Raw genomic sequence first — 21,319 nt, 5'->3', positions numbered from 1 at the left:
TTGAACCAGGGGTTCCCACTGACTATGATCCACTCTTACCCTGTCCACCAAAAAAAATTGTAACTTTAAAATATTCCTTATGCTGTGTGTATTTGCACTTGAATCTGGTAACTCTTTTTGTGTCTGTCTGTACGTCTCCTTGAGTCTTGTCAGACTTCCTTGATATCCAGGTACACATTAACCAGCAGTATCACTGGTAAACTGCCAGTGGTACTATGTGTCTGTACAGCAAATTATCCTTACTAGACTCAGGTCCTAAATCATCAGTTTCTCCTCTATAGCAGCAAGTTGGGAACTTCTACTAACTTAAGACAGACCACAGTTCATATGTAAGCATAAATAAAGAGGGGGAGAAAGTAACCACGTAGTAAGCTCTTTGGGCACTGACTCTCTTCCGGAGCTTGTAGAGTAGATTGCAAAAAAGGCACTGAACAATGAGAAATAATACTGAAATTTGTTTTTCAGTATACTTACAATACAATCTCTTTTTGTGTCATCTGCTACTGAGGAGGGAAATACTAAATTTAAAACTTTAAAAGTCTACTTGCTAAAGCACAAAGAAAGAACTTAAAGTTGTGAAAGGTAATTAATGTAAAAATGTATTTGCAATCCTAAATAATTAAGGGACAGTTCAAATGACCATTATGGAAGACAAACCAAAAAGCAACCAAAGGACATAAGGAGGATGTGTTTCCTTGCCACCCAAAAGGCACTTGTCTACTATCTCAATTTGTGATTCATATTGAGGTTTGTATTATAGAAAAGACACAAAAAAGAAGCTAGAGAAACATCACTATTTTCCATCCTCAAAAGCAACAACTCATCATAGCTCCTGACACATACAAAATTCAATTTTTCAGCCCTATTTTGTTGGAACAACATAATCAGTTCTAGCTTGATTTTTTCAGCATCTCCGAAAAAAAAAAACTGTGGAACACTGTTTATGAAAGGATAAATCCAAAGGAATTCGAGAAGAAAGGAGCAAGAGCCAAAATACAGGGCAGGAATGAAAAGAAATCCAAATCCAATTGCCTGCTGCTGTAAGTAAGCATTTGCATAATTTACAGCACGACGTTTCTCCCATTTACTCTGACAGAAGATTTGTTCCCAAGTAACCAAGAAGCCAAGAACTGCCTGAGCAGAGTCTATTTGAAATAGCAGCCTGTATTGAAGGAATTGTTCACCATCCAGGTGGTTTAATGATTGTCAAGAGATAATAAGAGAAGCGGGAAATTAAGTTATTCTATAATTGTAGGATATTTCAACTTCAGAATGCAGTACTATTTTAAGAGTACCGTAATGTAAAATTGAAGGAGACATGACGAAAATCTGAAACTCATTTGGAAGCATTACCAGCATCACACTAAATGTGTCTTTCAGCCTAGCTGACTAGCTCAAAACTGCTTGCCAGCTGTACGCTACAAAAGCATGCTCAAGTGGAGCAGTCCTTTGTGCATTTTTAATTGCTTTCAGTGCCACTGATCATGCTTATAAAGAAACTTGGAGTTACAATGGAAGTAGGTGGAAAAGGGACGTAGTATTCAGCAATAGCAAGGGATCCCTTAAGGGCCTTTGTTCCATTTGCCGTCAAAAAGAATTTGTGTTATTGCTTCCTTTCTGTTACTGACCTTCCATCAATTCTGCATGTGTTTCTAGCAGTACCCAAAAACGTGCACAAGAACAACAACAGAAACTAACAGGGCCTCTAATACGCACAGATGTCTGATGATCAGTATAACCCAAACATGTACCTGCAGACAGATATCCTGAGAAGATCATTTACTGCTGTTCTTTCATGACTTGCCATTTTTACTCATCATAAATTAACATTCTTCCAGGGTCTGTGAAATGGCTTTTCAGTCTATCAGACATCCTTCCTCTGTATTTCCTTTTTCCTATGTGCACTGTAACCCCAGCAGATAAAGTTCTTATCATACCATCTTTATACAAAACATACAAGAAGTAAATATATGCATGAATCGAGAAAAATAGCTAAATAAACAAAACAAAAAAGATCTTTTTGTTCTCTAAAAAGTTGCTAATACCACTTGGAAAAACTTTAAAAGTGGTTTGTTTAGAAATCACATAGGGAAGATTTACATCATGTATTTTGATAGATACCTAAATTTGGAAGTTAGGTCCCTAGATAGTCACTGGAGAGAGAATTCAGAGGAGAGCTTGGAGCCTTGTTTCAGTGTGCCACTTCAGCCCTTCTGAATGGCCCTCTAGATGCGCATGTTCACTCTAAACATGGGTGAAAACCTGTCTCTCACAAGCAGTGCATCTCCCATGTTGTGGACATGTTTTACATCCAGCAAGAGGGCTGTCTGAGCCCAAGAACTGAAGGGCAATTTTGGCCCTGGCAATGGGAGGATGGACCTGCCAGCGACCCAATTGCCTGCTCAGTCCTAGCACCAACGACAGAGGGCAACTCCCGGCAGACAGTACTGTCCTCTACTCAAGTCTAGTACAGTTCTTGGCCGTACGGAGATTTTGGTATGCTGCCTACGTATGTGAATATAATAAGACATAATTGTTTCTTTAATTTTCTTCTGCGTATTCAACCAAACGTAAGTATTCCAAAATGCTGAAGTTGTCTTTAAAACCGTGAGATTTTAAAAACAACAGATTTTTTTCTTACTAGTCACCTTTTAACGTTTGAACTTTTGAATTCAGATTTACAACCTTTTCTATCACCATTAAAATCCTACTTTTTTTAAATGTGAGAGATGAGAATTTCATGTAACTATAAGACTTAGGTTTATATAAAAATGTCTGGAGCTATACCAAGTAGAAAATAATAGCAGTTGGTAGATTTTTATAAATGAAAAAGTCTTAACCAAAGTATATGTTAGGATGGGAAAGAGGAAACAGTATTTACACATAGCATTTAGTTCAGACACACTAGAGGATAGTTCCTTTGAGATGACAGCCATAGGACTATAAACTGCTAGAACAGAGGCAGTCACTTATCAAAGTGTGAAGCCCTTCATTTGATCATGCACATTACAAGCAGTACAGACTTATTTGGCTTCTCACTTCAAAAATGAAGAAACATAACTTGTGAGCACTAGATCACAAATTTTTAGCACACCTGGAACACCTGAAAAATGCAGAGATACAAAAAAAAGAAACTAGAAGTTTTAGTATAGAACCACAAAAGCACATTTGTGCAAGTCTACAGGCATCATATTCCTAAACTGCCAATAAACAGAAAGGATTAAGCTGTTATTAAAATAAATCTGCTTAAAGATAGTTTCCCAATGTGTAATGCAATACCTTTATAATCATTTTTCAAGTATCTAGTGATTTATATGTTAATAAAAGAGAATTTTAAGTGAAAATTTTATTAAGGAAATTCCCTAAGATTCTCTATTAGAAACTGTAATGTACCGAATAGCTTTTTATTATTATTATTATTTTAATTAAATAGCCAGCTCTAGTAATTTAGATCTTGTTCTTTGATTCTTTGACTAGCACCACTGGTAGGCTTCACTGCTCTTTCATCACACAGTATTTATTATTTTATAACATCACAGAGTATTGTAGATGCCTTTTAAAGAAACTGAGCATAAACAAAGCATTTACAACATAACTAGATTTGTGACACAGTAATAAAGATGAGAAACAGTGTAGGAGAGGTTAAACAAGGAAGGACGAAAGCTGCAATAACACAATTATGTGATTGCTCAGCTTTAGGCATATAAATATCTATTTTATAACTGGAGGTTTTGAAAGTCAAAAAAGAAAATCAAGGCTTTTTTTTCATGAAATCAATAAAATTTTGCGAATAATTATTTTGCTGCAGCATCACAAAGGGTAATTTTCATGACACATGCTAATGAGGAAGGTTATTTCAAACCCAGGTAGAAAGTAAGATTTAAATGCTAATGCAACGGATAGAAGAAGTGCAAAATAAAAATAGGGGAGGAAGTAATAGTAGCCTCTAGTTACTGAGATGGGCCCCATATAAAGCAAATATATAAAGGTGTAAGAGGAAAATAGCAATTGCTTATGTAGAAGAAACATCACATGTCAAATTACTACTGCACACAAGCTTCAAATCATTAAATATAGAAATGTCTTTGGACAATAAAAGTAATTATGAATATAGAGTTCTAGGAATGCAGATGATCTTAGCTAACTGATGTTATGAATGGGATGTTTCAGCACTGCAGCCAAGGAACTTTGGCAGCGACTGGCTGGTTTTTCTACCTATATCCCTCTAGGAGAGAATTTCTTAAAAGTACTTTTTGCAATCCACCTTGACGTTTCTGTGGGCAGACGGTGGCAGCAGCTAAGCGTTGCAGTATAGCACCATGCGGAGATAATCATTCGGGTTCAGAAAGCAGGGTAGCCACATCAGTGTGGTGGAGAACTGACTAGCCTCTGTACAGCATCATGCCTTCAGGTCCAAACGGGGCAAAGCTAGCACCAATTTGCAAGTCCTTGCAACACCTGTGTATGTACTATCTATGTTCTTTTTTCTTTGATACATTCTATGGCTACTTGAAAGAAAACATAGCCTGACTGCTAACGGATTAGATTTGTATAAGCATTTTTTCTTGTAGCTTCTCTTTCAGCTGCAAGAGAATTTTAGAGCTGTTTGTTTGTAGGTTCTCATATAGTTACTCATGGGAATTTCTTGACAATTTCTGATAACAAAAATATCATTTAATCAAAACAGAAACCTTGTACAAGAAAATTATTTTGAGATTTGAGAATAAATTTCAAAATTTACAAACATTATTTTTTATCAAAATACAAATCTTTTTTTCTAGTTTGATATGATATTTTATTCAAATAGCTCATTCAATTAGCTATTCAATTACACTGAAATGGAAATAATGTATAATGAAATTACTGAAGTAACTGACCTGAGATGAATTTTCACATCTCTGACAAAAAAGTCTGTTATTCATACTTCTGAATCAATCTATCTCCTCCTTCCTTTTCTTTAATGGTTAAATCCTTCATAGGTTAGGAAAAATCTCTTAAAAATCTATTGTGAAAAGTGTTTCCAGTTTTGAGTGCATTAGTATGGGGGTAAAGTTAAATAGGATCATCAGCATAATGAAATGCACAAGAAACAAGCTAAAGTCATCAGTTCCTATCGCTGCTTTTTGAATCCCCCAAAGAGGTCAGATAAGTTGAATCTGCCATTTAGCTTCTAAAGTAACTGTATATTGTTCTTCTGCCTTTTTATATACGACAGGTTGGAAAATGTTTCATAATTTTGATAAAGGAAAAATGTTTAAAATATTTCATACCATAGCAATGGCATGTATCTATTTAGATCACACATGCATACATCTACACTGCATCGCCAACCGCAACAGACAAAAGACCGCAGAAATCGAGCTATATTGTGTGTTTCATGATGTGACTTACAAAACACATTATACTACATATCATTTTGAACTAAAACCCACTAAAGCTGAAATCTGATGGGAATCATAGTGACCATAAAAGTGGAGGCTGAGCTGTTTGAGCTGCCATCAAAATGAGGACATCACTACTTAAGGCCCTTGTGTATGTGAATTCACCACATTTCGAGCATGAGCTTCTTTCAATATCACTTTCAACCCAGCCAAGTAGTTGTTTGCTTCTTCTTGTCATGTTCACACATTATGCTCTATACCAGAGAATATTAATGTTTTATGAAAGTAGTATATTTTCCTTATTTTATAAAACAACTCTGTACCTCCTAAATCTTAAACTATGTATTCATTATCAGCTGTGTTGCATTAGAAAGAATTACTCTGATTAAATGTGCATTCTGCAGATGTCCATATATGAGTTAGATTCCATTTATATGTATTATTTGCATTCAATGGAGATTTTATCGATACAATCAGTGGCTTCAAGAGTACATATCCTCCTGACTCAGAAATTTAAAATAAGTGATAAGTCACACCCTGAAAACAAATATTTTTCTCCACTGAGAGTCTGAGATACGGACGTGGCAGACATCTATAGGTGAGCTGAATCCTGTTGTGTCTTACACTGTAATTGTGCTTCTCAGAAAATTATGCTAGAAGGAAGGTGACAATAATCTTGTAAAAAGCGCAACAAACTACCCAGCCGTGATGTAATGGAAATGAATAAAAGGGAAGATACTTCTTCATGGCATCTCAATAGTGAGCCAGTACTGGGTATTTGGGCTACCTCCTTATCTCAATTGATCCAGCAGTAAATGAACTTCTGGTCATGCAAGCTGAGCTGTCAAGTCAGATGCCCATGAAGCCTGACACACTACTCCTTATGTGACACCAGGGATAGAAATTAAAGTGCCTCAATCCCACTGGTCTAATGGCCCAACTAAACTGTAGTGGAGCCATGACCTGTCCATGACCTGATTCTATACGTATGTGCACAAGGAGAAGGTGTGAGAATGAACAGTGCTGTAAAGATGAGCTTGTATCTTCAGGTAAATTGAGAGTGGATTGTTTGTACACTAAACAGAGTGTCAGAGAACTACATCATGTACTTGCATGCAGTGAGGAAAAAATACTCTGTACGTTTTCCTGGATAGATTAATGTTGCTTGAAAGAGAATGTCTCTGAGGAAGTGCCCTTTCTTCGTCAGAGTTAGACTTTACAATTTGAAGTTTTATTTGGCATGTTTTGCAACCTTATTGTTTGTTTAAAAAATGTTTATTATTTGTAGATAGCAGTCCTTTTCACATTCTTGTTAAAATACTTGGATTTTGTGTTGGCAAGGCTAATACTTCTGCTATAAAAAAAAATGCAGAGACGTGACCATGCCAAAAGATTTTATTGGCACAAAAAAATCAGTAAAAGAATTCTCTGTAATCACTGACTAAATTTGCAGTGGCAGCCAAAAAGGCTAACAATATGTTGGGTATCATCAACCAGGGTACTGAGGAAAAAAAGCAGGTGTGATTTCGCTATGTAAAAACCTGGGTGTGCCCACATCTTGAATAACGTGCACAATCTGATCTCTACAGTTCAAGAAGGACATACTGCTGTTCAAGGAGATATAGAGAAGGACAGCTAAAATGACCAAGGGATAGAGCAGCTGCCTTATTAGGAAGGTCTAAGATATCTTGACAGAAAAAGGCTGAGGAGGTTATGACTGAGGTTTACAAAATCGTGAAGTTAGTGGATAAAGTGAATACAGAGTGTTTCACCAAATTCCACAATGACAGAACTAAGGACACCTGTTGAAACTAGCAGGACACCAGGTCAAAGCTGAGTAAAGAAGGTCACCTTTACAAAGTAGGTAAGGTTATCATAAAGCTATGAAGGAAGACAGCATCAGTAAATTCTAAAAAGCAATGAGACAGATTCATAGACAACAGGTAAATAAATGGACTCTAAAGGAAACAGGCAAGGAGGAACCCATTCATATCTCTAACACCTGTGTGGATGCTGGGCAATGACATTTTTGTCCCTATTTCATTTTGCAAACATAAGTGTTTAACATACAATATGGAAAATAACAAGGACTATACAGGCTTCCTCATTAACACTGACACAGGCAGAATATATACCACCTCAATTTTCCCTGGACTTCATTTGAGGCTCATAGTGCTTATGAAGGCATATGTAGCTAATTGAAGTCAGCTGTGAATTCCACCAAAGTCAGACTTCAGCAGTAAAGGTCATCTCTAGCTTGCAGGCTTTGTTCAGCATTCAGAAACTCCTCAGTTCTGCTCACGTTATTCGGCACTTCAGCATCCTCGTGAGTTTGGACACCATGCTGCTTGCTTTGAGCACCGTATTCTACCCCTTCAGCTATTAAACATGTCACTGAAAATTATGTGAGTTCCCAATCCTCTTTTGCTCGAGAGTGGTTGCACAGGTCATATCTCTCATGGTGACAACAGACTCCCATCTCCCACAGGTGACTGTAATACTGGAGAGGAAAACAGATTCATCCTGTCCTATAAAAATCCTATAAAAATCTGATTTCTTCAGCAGCCTGGCAGTGTGCATATTGTTAATATGATTCCCAGTTACATTTATATATTGTTCTCTGTCCTATAGACAAAAGGGATCTCTCTTTGGAGTCAGTGTATTTGCTGATTCCTTCACAAATACCCTGTTTTGATATTGATCTGCCCAGCACTGGGATTCTCAGTCTGAAAGTCAGCAATTATTTCAGACATAGGCCTGATACCAATAACCTACAGGTACGTGACTCCTTCAATAGTATTTATTATATATCTCCACCACTGTAATACTGGCAATGGGCTTGCCAGCACCAAGCAATCTGTACTATTTTGGGATAGCACGTGTGATATAGCCACATTTGTCCTGTCAAAGGCTCCAGAGGACAGGTCATGATCATGGCATAGTTCTACTTTGCGCTGCCTTTAAGTTAGGAAGCCAGTGCAGCTCCACAGGGATCTCACCCCAGCACTCTGTGCTAGTACTTCAGCTCCAGAAACAACACTCTCCACTGAATGGATACCACAATTGTTTCCTTGTCTGCTCTCAATAAAAATTTTGCTCAGAATCTCTCCTGTGCTCTACACATTAAGGGTGCAATCATGAAAAGCTCATCCAATAGATCAGTACTGTTCCACTTATCTATACATATGTTTTACCAAGCAGCCTTTTAGACTAAGTCACACATGACAACATCCTTCGGTAATTTCCAGTCTTCCAAAATGAATGATACCACAGACAAACATCACCCTCTTTCGGAGTTAAATAAGGCAGGATAAAGTGTTCTTCACAAACTGAATCCTAGAAGGCCTCTGCTCTGTTAGACACCAGGAGGCTGTGATATGCTCTTCACAGATCAGCCAACCGTAAATTCCAAAAAACAGGAAAGCAGGAACTGGTGTATGTTATAAAAATAAAGTCAGGGAAGGCCAAGCCACAAGATAAACAGATAGCTATCATCTAGACATACCAGGTATGCTGGAGAAAATACTGTGTGCAAAAAGCTAACACTACTTCTGGAGGTATTAGATCTTTGGCCTAATTATCTGTATAATGAAAGAATAATGAACTTCTAATACCTGATCAGCTGCAAGTTTCCCAACTAATGAGCCCTATGTTGTCCAACAACCATGGCTATTTTTTGACTTGACAGCACGTTAACTCCTTTCTTAAACTTTTAAAATGTTATTTGAGTTACTCCAAAATAGAATTTTTCAGTAAGTTCAAACTTTTCATTCTGGTACAAAAGAAAAGGAATCAGAAATAGGACATTTCTGTGGAACATAAATTCCCATTCCACTAGTGCTCCACGGCTCAGTGACAAATAGCCAAGAAAGTAGAGCCATATTCTCATTTAAATGCATATAAACGAGCGAAGGTTTTATCTTACAGTGATTTTCCCTCTGACCTTGTTATTTCTTCTGAGGAATAACATGACAGATCAATCTTCTGTCACTGAAAAGCCTGTACTGTCATTTATCCATTCCAGATATTCCCCAGAAACATTCTGCTCACTTCACAATCACATCTTGGTTGGCAAAAGATGGTAAAACAGAGCAACATTAAATTAATAGTTAGTAATCCTTAAATAGGTCATTTTCCTCATTATTTTGCATAAAATAAAACCATCTGCTTCTACTTCTGTCATTATAATTTCAGATGAGATTTTCAAAAGTGCTTCAGAAACAGAAGGTTTGTCTATAGAATGTAATATAGTGCTAGTGTCAATCAACCCTAACTGAGCCAACTTTGGAAGGGCAAGCTTTAGTCTGGCTTTCCACTAATTTACCCCTCCTCAGAGCTAGCTTGGATGTCTCTGCACACTAAGAGTGGATGATGCTATCTGAATGCACCATAATATCTATACTAAGATGATGATCATTTCACCACACATTGTTATCATTATACCTTTTGGAGAGAGGGTCAGCATGATTTCAGGGAACTCTGTCTTGCCTCATTAACCCTCTTACATCCTCAAACTGGTTTTGGCTAGTTAGGAGTCTGGATTTGGTTCTTCATGGGAACTTTATTTATATGGGGAACTGCAGTACAAGGACATCCTGGGACCATTTCTCTCAAATCCTAGCAAGTGGGATATTCACACTTAAAGATAACCCTGTCCTCTTGGAGCCCCCCAAAAAACCCTCTGACTTCTCTTTCTTCCTACACTGTCCCATCTCTCTCTCTCTCTCATTTCGTCCTTCCTCTAACACATAGCAGGATCGCTGTGCTGTGGCTTCTGTTGATACAGAGAGCGAAGAGACAAGGAAAGGAGAAACGCCTGCTCCAGCTCTCCCTGCCTCCAGCCTCAGCATCACTTCACTTGAACAGGAGAGCGGTGGTGAACAGCGGAGGTTCAGCGGGCCTGCACCAAGCCAAACGGGTGCCGCAAAGCAGGACTCAAGATCAGTACTGCTGGCTTTTGCCTAATCATTTTGGAATTGTTTAATATTGTGCTAAGACTGCTGTGTTGGTATCCTGCCCAACAGTACCATACAAAACGGCATTGACCCACGGATCCTAAGTCTGTGGATTAAAATTACTTATGACTAGGTGAAGTCATGCAGGTGTTTTGGAAACCGGTACTGCTCAGGTCACCTCTGAGCTGGGATCCAAGAAGTCGCCTTGCCTGAACACAGCTGTGGAGGGGACAGCCTGGGAGGGCTGTGGAGAGATGGTAGTTCAGGTGCAGAGGGACCTCGTCCCTCCTCTCCTCTTTCCTCTCTCTGTGCTCCTGTTTCCCTCTAGCCTCTCAGTGGGGCACAGCTTACTTGGCTTTGCTCTGTGCTGCCATTGAAAAGTATTTACCTTATCTAGACAACTTTCAAGGATCTCCCTTAAGTCACTTCCTGAGCTCAGGTAATGTTTCTAAATTGCAAGGTAGCACATGACTCAATTCACAGTTAGCAGAAACTGTATTCTCACCTACCAGATCAATACTCTGACTGAAAGCGGCAGCATCCAAAGGGAGACAGGCAGATATTTCAGGCAGAATACTTAGTGGTCATATCAGCCTGCACATCTCAGCTCAGAGGGGTTATCTGTTTGAAATAACTTTTTTTTTTTTTTTCCTGCAAGAATCAGTGGAAGGTGTCAATAAAGATACCGTTGAAAGGCAGAAGAATTAAACAGAAAGATATTGATTTTATTTGTATATTTGTATATAATAATTAGGGCTTGTACGTATTAGCTCACTGACTTGGAGACACTCTGCTTATTACATAACGTTTCTAGACATTGTTTTACTACCTTGCACTGTGTATATCAATACAATATCAGCTTTATCAATATACACTTCACTAACTTTTGTATTACTTTGTTGCATTTTAATAAAGATAAAAAAAAAAAAAAAAACAAACAAAACAATTCTTCCTGCTATTTTGGCAAAATTCCTCCTCAGCAGTATATGAGAACAGCTAGGATTGCTCTGTAATTTTAGTAGGGTACTGATTTCATTTTCTACTACAAGATGGCTTTAGTAAAAGATAATTGGAAAAAAATAGTAACTGCTTTAATAGTAGTAGTGAAATAACTTGGAATGATTTAACTCAGAACCAAGACTGTTTGAAACATAAAGCTTTTAAAGGATAAAGTTCATTATATTAATTTGATATATTTGCTCACAAAGAAATGCATTTAGTTACTAAATCTCAGAATAGTTTGGTTACTCTTAGTTAAGCTCACTTAGTTTAGTTACTAAGTCTCACAATAAGGAATTACCCATTTAATTCAAACAAAGATTATATTTTAAAATACATCATTTATGCCAGTGACTCAGACTTTCCAGTCAACTATAGTCCTGAACCATTAATCTACTACGTGCATATAAAAATGACGGTGGTTTTAAGAAAAACATTAAGAGAGAAAAGAAAGTGGGAGGCTAATCAACCTAGCAGAAAACTGTCCTCTCTGTGCCTATTAAGCTACATGATGCAAAAAGTTCTCACGTGAAAAACAATGAATCCCAAGACAGAATTTTGACAATTGCTAACTGAAAAACTAGCAAGCAAATCATACACACAGACGCTAACACATTCTGCTTCTACTTCTCTGAGCCCTGCCTGGAAGGGAAAAGCATGAAGCATAACCCTGCACAATCTCACTTCTGCCACTACAAAATCTCCCTCCTCCCAGGGCACTTACCTCTGCTAGACTGTCGGTTTATGCAGCAAAACTACTTGCATGTATCTCAAAATAGCTCACGCAAACTGTAACTTCATTTTACCCTCCAGCCTCCAAAACTCAAAGCTTTGTATTATAACTTTATCGCTGAAACAAATCTACTGAAAAATAGCAGAAAGTATTCCTAAGTGCAGGGAGTGACACTGACTACCAAACGTGAAAATCTTACGTAACAGGTCTTGTTATGAAAATATTACACACACAGTATTGTACAAGAAAAGCTAAATAATTTTGTTTCTTGCTCTTAGTTGTGAAACTTAGCAGCTGAACATCTTCAATAACCACGCAGAACCTATCAAAGCAAAATTAAATCCTCTCGCTTTCTTGGGACATGTCTGAGTGTCATAATAGGAACGGAAGCTTGAAAGAAAAAAACCAAACACGTTACCACATTGCATCGGCAGTCCTTAAGGAGCTGGTAGATCGGGATCTTGGCTTCATAACAATGCTCATTTTGAAAAAAATCCTCAAGTATTTTTAGCAGTCAAACATCAGTTGGCCTTATACAGCTCATTCTCCAAGTATTCCATTTCAAAGTGTTTTTTAAAATCCTCTGAAATCCTTCTCCTGTAAGAACTCGAGCTCCGAAGGAAGAAATCTAACACACTGCAACTCCTTCCTTTTTCACACTGAATTTACTCTAGCACTGTGCTGTTCGGAAATGACAGTGCTTTTCTCTTCTGTCTTGTATTGCCCTGGGAGGAACTAGTCTATTTTGAATCTATTCTCCCTGCAGGTCACATGGGAACCAAGGCAGCTGAAAAGTGTCTCTATCTCTTTCTTGCAGTATTATAACAACAGGTTTAAAGGTTAATCACACTTTAAAAAAAAGAAAAAAAAAAAAAGAACACTACTTACTGATGGACAGTAAATGAAAGGAAAAGATGAATGTAGTTATACTAGTGAGCTCACAGGGAATTTCCATTTAGAGACTTGCTAGATAAATTAATCTGTGTGGAGTAAAGAAAGGAACAAAGGTTTTGATTCCAAGGAAACTAAAATCTTACCTAGAAATATAATTCTTCCCTTTTCTTTTCTCCTAACCCTTGCCTCTGTTAGATACTGTGAATAAGTACTATTGTTTAACTTCCCAAAACAGAAAATATTCCCTATCTGAAGGAAATTTAAAACTCTATGGGGAAGTTAAATAAAAACAAAATTCCTTTTTGTCTGTTCAAGTCAAACACACATACAGACAGCTATTGTTATAAATCAGTGAAGGACAAAATACCTCAGTAAAAGATCTCTAACATGACGTCTTCTCTACTATACTGCTGAAGGAGACCTTTTCCTGTTATAATAAAGACTTTGACAGCTTCTGCATTACAAACAGCTAAACTCCTATTTATAATTTCCAGACAAAAACTTATCACAAAAGCTTTGAGAACGAATTCCTTTTAGGAAATATTTACGTAAGTTTATTTGGCAAATTCACTGTTAGCAGAGGAAAAAAGGAAACCCACAAACTGGATTATGAATATATAATTTAAATTATATATTTTAAATTTGCTCTGACCTGTGTTGGAATTGTTTTTAAACTGAGAGAGCAGAGCTATTGCTCAACAAGTGGTTACATGCATAATAGCCATTCCTTTGTACAGTGTTTACTAGTGTTGCGGCCTATTACTGGCAGTGCAGCTTGGCTAATAATAAAAGAAAGCACATAAATTTGTATATATAGAATCTATACAGACTTGGCAAATAGAAAAAAAATATGGCAAATACTTTGAGCATAATATAGCAAAATGTTCATCAAATGAGAATAATTAAAATAACTCACCCAAATAAGAAATTCATCCATTTCTGGATGACAGTTTGTAAAGCTCTATCGAACCTTTGCACTTTATTTTATAACAGTATCATAAAATGCATCACAAACTACATTATGTATTGACAGGAAAGAACTAACTGCCCTCAAGGCTTTTGCCAGTTATCTGCATATAAAATGCTTCACAATAGTGGAAAGAATATTAATAACATTTCATGCTAAGCATTCTGTTCTTCATATTTTCTGGGCACTATCTTTTAAATATCATCTGGTGGCTAACACAGAAGTGTCCTGTGGAATCATAAAAGTTAGTCTCAAGGAGTGGAAAAAGCATCTGTGATAAATTTAGCTTGAAGGGTCATACAGTCATGAGACCTTTAATAACAGTTGGGTCTGTCTCTGCAGGTCACATGTCTATAACAGCGGACATAAATCAGGCAGCTTCTTCTGAATCTGTTTTACTCCTGAAACAAATGAGATAGATCCTGAAGAAAAACAAAATAAGTATGAAATAGGAGTGCTGGACTATAGCTGGTATTTCTAAAGTTTTTCTAAACTGGTCTGCTTATTTAAATATATATCAAAATTATTCCTGCATCAGTGTAAGAATACAAACTAAAAAATTGGAGCTTTTGGCTAAATGGTCTCCAGTACCCAGGAATGAAATATTCAAGGACAACATCTGCTGCATCACACAGTACCTATCTCAGGATGCTTTGTTCTGCAAAGTATATCACTCAAGATGTTGCTTCTGATTATGTAAGGTACTTACAGTTAAAATGATATTTTTCAGTGCAAGATTCAAAAAAATCTCTAATAGGGACACAGACCACCAGTGGAGCTAAATACTAATTCATGCCTCTTTCTAATAAACTTTCTTTTTCCAGTCTTTCTCATGAGCTCCTTAGAAATAAACCGCAGTTCTCTGAGTGCCTGCCAACTTCAGACTGGAAGCAATTATGAAATGTATATTAATTAGCTACAAGATGACTGCTATACTGAAATCATACATATCCCAAGTAGTCGAATTGCAGCCTAACACTCAGGTGCCAACATGAAGCATAGATTTCCTGCAGCAAAGAAAGTATCAGCAAAAGGGAGAACTCAAAAACTCTCCAGAGAATACTAGTTTTATGCGAGATTCAAAAATTGATCAAGGTTTAAAAAAAAAAAAAAAAGAGAGAGAGAGAGATGCAGAGTTTGAGAAAATGAGGAATAAAATGAAGGAAAAATAATTAACCAAAAAAACCACATTTTTTTCATCTGGTTTGATACCTTGCAAGCTTTGTGCAAAGTAAGAACAACTGCAAAGTGTCTGTGTCTACTCAGCTCCATTAATGGGAATAGATTTTACACATGGCCCAGGTACTGAAAAGTCAGTATGAGAAAGACAGACCTTTTCTAGAGATGCTTCTAGGAAAACTTCCAGAGTGTATTGAGTAGTTAATAGCTTTTAATTCATATAGAAAACTTACCCTGTTATCATTAATACAATGCTCATTTTTTCAGTGATGCAAATAAAGATAGGAGCATACCTCTCTACTCTGCTGGTGTAAAATGACAGATAATTTGTTTTAGGACCCAAGTCCTAAAACCTGGTGGGGGGAAGGATATCTAGCCATACGAACTCTCAATTTCTCACAGCATGCCATAAAGAAAGAAACGGCTATCCCACTCTGATAACAATGGGAAAATGTATATCACCATAGTGATACAAATTAATTAATCATTAAAATACCCTGTATGAAGCGAGCAGGAAGAGAAGTAAATGAAACTTCTCAAATACATAAGAAATTGCAGTATCAGATCCAACTGAATTTTAAGAGATGAGCCTTGAATGTTGGCAGATGGAAAAAGTACATATGTTCATTGGAGGTATTATTTTTCCCAGAACAGCTTTCAACAATTAAGAGCTATTGCATGCTATGGTACTAAACCCAAAATGTAAAGATGTAAAGACTTGTATACAGATAAATGCATAAAGTTGTATAAAAAGAGAAATACAATCATTTATTAGTGTATTCTGCATTTTTATAAGCAGATATACAGTGTTTTACAGATGTACACATATTTTTTGCATGTGAAAGCAAGCATTTGAGACAAGTGCAATAGTCTTTTGTACATCTGATTTGTATGTTTTATTCTTAAACTTAAGAGTACTCTATTTCTTTTCATTTTCTGCAATCCTTTGTTTTGAGTGGGAGTGACAAAGAGAACAAAAACTGCAGTTGAACTGAGCTCCTGTTATGCCATCACAACTATGGCAAGTGTTGACTGCATAATGAAAATAGAAAAAAAAGATTTTGAGATAACGAGAATACTAGGAGATGGAGCACTTCAGTACTGCCACCCCCTCTGATAATAAAAACAACAAGAAAAACTATGTTTTATCTGCATGTGTCAAACAGCTGATGTTTTTACTGCACAGTCAAGTCTGTAAGGAAGAAAAGATATGGAAGTAATTAAAACACCAAAAGTGTGCAGGATTCAACCCACCTTAAGGATGCTTTCATCTTAGCTGTTCAGCCTCAAATTAGTAAGAATTGAATGCAAATCAGTGTTACCTTACACAAATTTGAAAAATAACATGAAATGGGAAAAGTATAGCTTAGGGTTCAAGGTGCAGCAGCGCTCCTTCTGCCCCACGCTTGGAACATCTCTGTATTTCGAGTTTGGAAAATTTGCTTAACCATTCTGAACTTTGGCTTTCTCATTTGTGAAACAGGGATAATGCATACCATACTGCTTTGAACAGCATTTGGACATCAGAGGACTAAAAACATGCAGCATGTGCCAGGTTATCATTATTGCTATTGTTTTATACAAGCTGAAGAAACAGATTCACAATCTTTCTTCTTAAAACAAAGTGAAAAGCCTCTCTAATTTGACAAGAATTGAATTCAAGATTGTGAGCTGTACTTGAAATAGCTGATATCATTTTTTATGTTTATGTTTACTGGAGTGAAAAAGTCAGGACTTTCCAGCAAATATGCTTTATTTTATGAGAGTGGGGGACATTGCCAATGTACCAAAGAAAATACAGAAACCTGGAAGCCTATAATCAAGTCCTAACATGTAAAGGATGAATGAGCTCTTAAGTATGTTGTTTGGAATGCGTATTAGCAAACGTAAGGTATACTACACAATTCTGTTTCTTGAAATGCAAACTCAGCTTCATCATAAATTTATTTCAAATAGGATTAGCATAGCTTCTCTAAAAACCTGGAACTGAGTTCATTTGCTCAGGGCTATCCCCAACATTGCTTTGCTACCATTGCATCTGATCTTGGGAACACTTTGTATCCTTCCTTTCTTTTTTTTTCATATATACTTGCCAGCTTACATGAAATATAGTTTTCAGTACAGGAGGAAGTATGCACTGAGATCTGAACCCAACCCTTCTATTCTCTGGGAGTACTTATTCCACAATAGGGAAACAATTTCTCAAAGTTAAGCTCCGTATCAGCTAGTTTTGTTTAACTCTGGTTCACAGGGTTAGTTCTGCCTAACTACACCCCAAAACAACAGCAATTCTAATGTAAAGCACGTGTGGTTAATTATTCTTTGGGAGAAATGCTAAAGCCTATTCAGTTGATTAAACAGGATATTTGTGAATTGCAGATCTCTGAAAGAAACATTTGAATTTGGACAGAACTCACGGGAGAGTATGGAGTCCCAAGGGATACAGATCCTCCCAGTCATCTTTCCATGAAAACAGTAGTTATTAGGAAGATCTTGCCTGGGGGGTTTAATTCCAGGTTTGAGAATCTTCCTGGGGTTTAAATTCTTAAACTTGAATTAATGAATGATTAGTTTCCTTTTATTCTTGTAGATGTAGACGTAAGCATAGTAACTATGATAATATCTGGAATGAAACAAAGAAATTAGGGTGGCATTCTTTTGGCGTTTTTTAGTGTTAAGACTGGTTACAAAACAGATGGAATACATCCCCACAGGAGTATATGTATAGGGGTCCTAGTTCATCCTCTTATATCCTGAACTGCAGTATATGATTGAAGGACAGTAAAGATTAGCAAGATGTTCTTATTTTACCCTCATGGGTGGGCTTGAGAACTCATAATGCAAGTAATGCTATAGAAGAGACATTCATTGCAAGCATTAGCCAGAGAATTACAAAAAAGTAACTTTCATTGTAATTTTTGTCATTTCAGAAGTTCACACTAACAATTCATTTCAAAGATACACTTTTGCAGGATGTTGAAGAAATGCAGGAGAATTAAACTCTTTCATTTCTATAGAAAAGCTTATTCCCTTTTGGCTGGAACTACTTTATCAAATAAGAAAAAAGGTGTATATACAACTCCATAAATAAAATACCTAAGAAATAATAATAAATACTATAACTCTCAGAATTCTTAAGAATGGTAAAAAAGGCAAATGAAATGGCACAGAATACAGTCTATTTCATTAATTTGTTTTCTCTATACTCATTTATACTCAGCTGTTCAAACTATTTGAATTATGAATAAATATGCTTTACTTGCGCAGTGGTTACAATATAAATAAAGTTATTTAACATTCTGCAGATTTTTTACTCAGATGCAAGTGTGCAAAAAGTCCTCAAAAGAAGCACTGCAAAGAGAGCCTTACATGAGGATACACTGCTCTGCCATTTACCTGAGGACATTCAGCCATGGGACTCTTGGAGACTGCCAGGTGCTTCCTGACCCGGACCCAGCAGCACATCTCAGGGAGGGGTGTTACAGGCCCTCACTCCCTAACATAGCAGAACCCAGTTTCTTAGATATATGCTGGTGTCAAAATATGTCCCTCTGCCTGTATTCTGGCCAGATTTTCATTTAATCCCATCAATTCTGCAATCTGAGATTAGAAAATTCAGTATTTGACTGACAAATATTAGTCCAAATCAACCTGGTTGCAGAAATAGAGCTTTCACTGAACCACAGAATAGTCGGGGCTGGCCAGGACCTCTGGAGATCAACTGGTCCAACTCCCTGCTCAAGCAAGGACACCTAGAGAAGGTTGTCCAGGACCATGTTCACTCAGGTTTTGAGTAACTCCAGGGATGGAGACTTCTCTCTGCTCTTTATCACAACCAATCTAGTACCATGTAAAACTTCACTTGTTAGAGATCAAAAAAGGTGGGGGAGGGAATAAATTCCTGTTTTTTTCCAAAATCTTTTAGGCCCATTCATATAGGACAATTTTTTTAGGAGAAAGAATAATTCTTTCTGAAAAGAATTACATTCTAGGGAAAATATTGTGAGCTCATGCTGTCAGACTGTTGGGTTATGGTTAGGGTTAAGATTTGGATAAAAGTACTTAATATCTTTATTTAAATCACTGAAAAACAGTGAGAAGCTCAAAATTAGATACAGGACAAATGGGAGATTTTTAGATTTCAGCTGAATGAAGGCTGCCTAGTGTGTCAGGCTGTTTTTTTCTGTTTTTAGTAAGTCATAGAAAACCAGGATGTTTAAACATATCTTTGTCCACATGAAACACATGAAACAAAATGACAATGCATTCCATTTATAGCATTTATTATGAAAATACAGTTTCTTCTTCTCAGTTCTAAATTGACATACTGCAACAATCACAGCTGTAATTATGCTGTTAGAGGGAAAAATCTATTGATGTTTCCATCATACTCTGTTTCTCATGGGTTCACAGCTCATTAGCATCTATTTGCTCCACAGACGCGTGGACTAAAATGTCTTAGTTAAATACTGTTTAAAAAATAAACATAAGCGGCTTATATTTAAGTCAGTACAGAGTTAAGCAGTGGGTATGTTCAAGTGTGATGTGTCAGTCTTTTTGGCTAAAAATGGTAAAGATTAACATTTTTCTTGCTTTTGTTAATGAAACGGTGCCCTGAAGGAAAAGTGAATGAGAACTGTATTCCATTTGCAAAGACCTCATCACAAGCTTGGGTCCCATGGATAGTTCCTGTTAAGTCTGGGACTTCCTATTTTCAGGATAATGCTCAAAGAATATTTTGGGCAAAGTTTTAGCATATATCCTCATTTATTACTGTTCAGAAGAATAAGGCAGCTCTGCTGAGTACCACTCAAACACGGAAGTGGGAGATTAAAGAGAGACATCTGTGAGATATTTTGGAATATCACCATTTCCAGAAGACTGCAGACACAGACAAAAAAGTCTATACACAACCTTGAAACTTGCACACACTTAAAATTTAAATATGTTAGAAAATCTTTAATATTAAAATACATTTTTGTATTTTATCTTTAGTTGAACAAAAATCTACCATTAAAAGCTGAGCTGCATTCTCTAACCACTGATATTCTAAAACGAATGTGTTTAAGTAATGTTTTTGTCTTTTTGCAAACAGCAAAGAAAACTTTTACTACCAGAAAGCAAATTTTAGCTGGCATATTCACATCTGTGTAACAGCATAGCACTTTACAAAGGAGGACAGTGGATTTCCCTACGTTATTCACTAAAATCTTGACATCCACAGATATTGGATTAACTGTGATTAAAACAAACAAAAAAAAATTAACAAATTCATCTGTTTAAAAATATGGCAACCTACTAGAGAACATTCTGTGAGCACATGTGAAGGTTAAACTCAAGAGTATATTACTTGCTATGAATTATTCACTGAGGACTAAGCAAGGCACACTAAGACGGGGATTTTCTCCACAGCCTTGAGCTGTCCGAGAGTTTGGTTGCTGATTAAACTAGGCAGCTAGGTTCCCTTTATTGACAGTTCCGATGGAAACAGACTGCCTGTGAAAGTCCCTACGATTCAAACACTTGTTTTAAGGCAGAGTGAACTGCTGCTCATAGCTGCCTGCTTCTCTGTTGATTATAGGGGATGTCTGCCCATTTTACATGAGAAATCTAGATTTTGGGTGATTCATGATATACTTGATAAATCCTATGTTGCAAGTCCAAAAGCAGTAAACAGCTGTAGCATGACGGTTTTCACTCTCTCACTTGTAGCAGTTGAGCTGAATGAAGACAGCATTACAAAATTTGCTTTGACAGAAATGCAAATTTCAAAATATTTCTGCGCTTGGCATCACATCTTCTCATATTTGGCACAAGTGAGAGAAGAAACAATGTCAAGACATCACCTCCTCAATGCCTAGCTAATGTAGTAGTTACTGTGATTCAGAAAAAGCTCCCCCTTTGCCCCCTGCGTTCAGCCCCTGAGGAGGTGGGCCTGCCGCTTGCCCTCCCGTCACTGCACTCCAACACTTTCCCATGAGATTTCAAGACTACGGCATCCATTCACTTTTCCTAAACAGTCCTGCCAGCGGTTGAGCTCTGCTGCAGGTTTCCATCATGGATTTGTGTCATGTAGGCAAACAACAGTTCTTCAAAAGAATATCTGTTAATTTACCCATAGGAACATAACAAAACAGAAGAGGAAAAAGGGAAAGCAATGAAGAGGAATACAAGCATTGATTATGTACCACTTTCACTAAAATTTATGCAA

The 21,319-nt window shown here is 36.9% G+C and overlaps 1 protein-coding gene across 5 annotated transcripts in view; it reads right to left on the bottom strand.

The window, feature by feature from the left end:
• PDE4D (phosphodiesterase 4D) overlaps positions 1–21,319 on the bottom strand; it is a 391,310-nt gene that overhangs the window by 130,394 nt on the left and 239,597 nt on the right. Inside the window, exon 1 of one of the 5 annotated variants that reach the window (XM_062600696.1) lies at positions 12,487–12,743. The exons of the other annotated variants lie outside the window; for them this stretch is intronic. Within the exon in view, the coding sequence (XP_062456680.1) occupies positions 12,487–12,551 (65 nt within the window). The 5' untranslated portion in view covers positions 12,552–12,743. Of the gene's footprint in view, positions 1–12,486; positions 12,744–21,319 lie in introns of those variants that run through there. 5 annotated transcript variants of the gene reach the window in all.

This window comes from Rhea pennata, chromosome Z (genome assembly GCF_028389875.1).
Source record: "Rhea pennata isolate bPtePen1 chromosome Z, bPtePen1.pri, whole genome shotgun sequence".
Taxonomy (NCBI): Eukaryota; Metazoa; Chordata; class Aves; order Rheiformes; family Rheidae; genus Rhea; species Rhea pennata.
The sequence above is the reverse complement of the archived record's forward strand: the minus strand, read 5'-3'. Positions and strand labels throughout refer to the sequence as shown.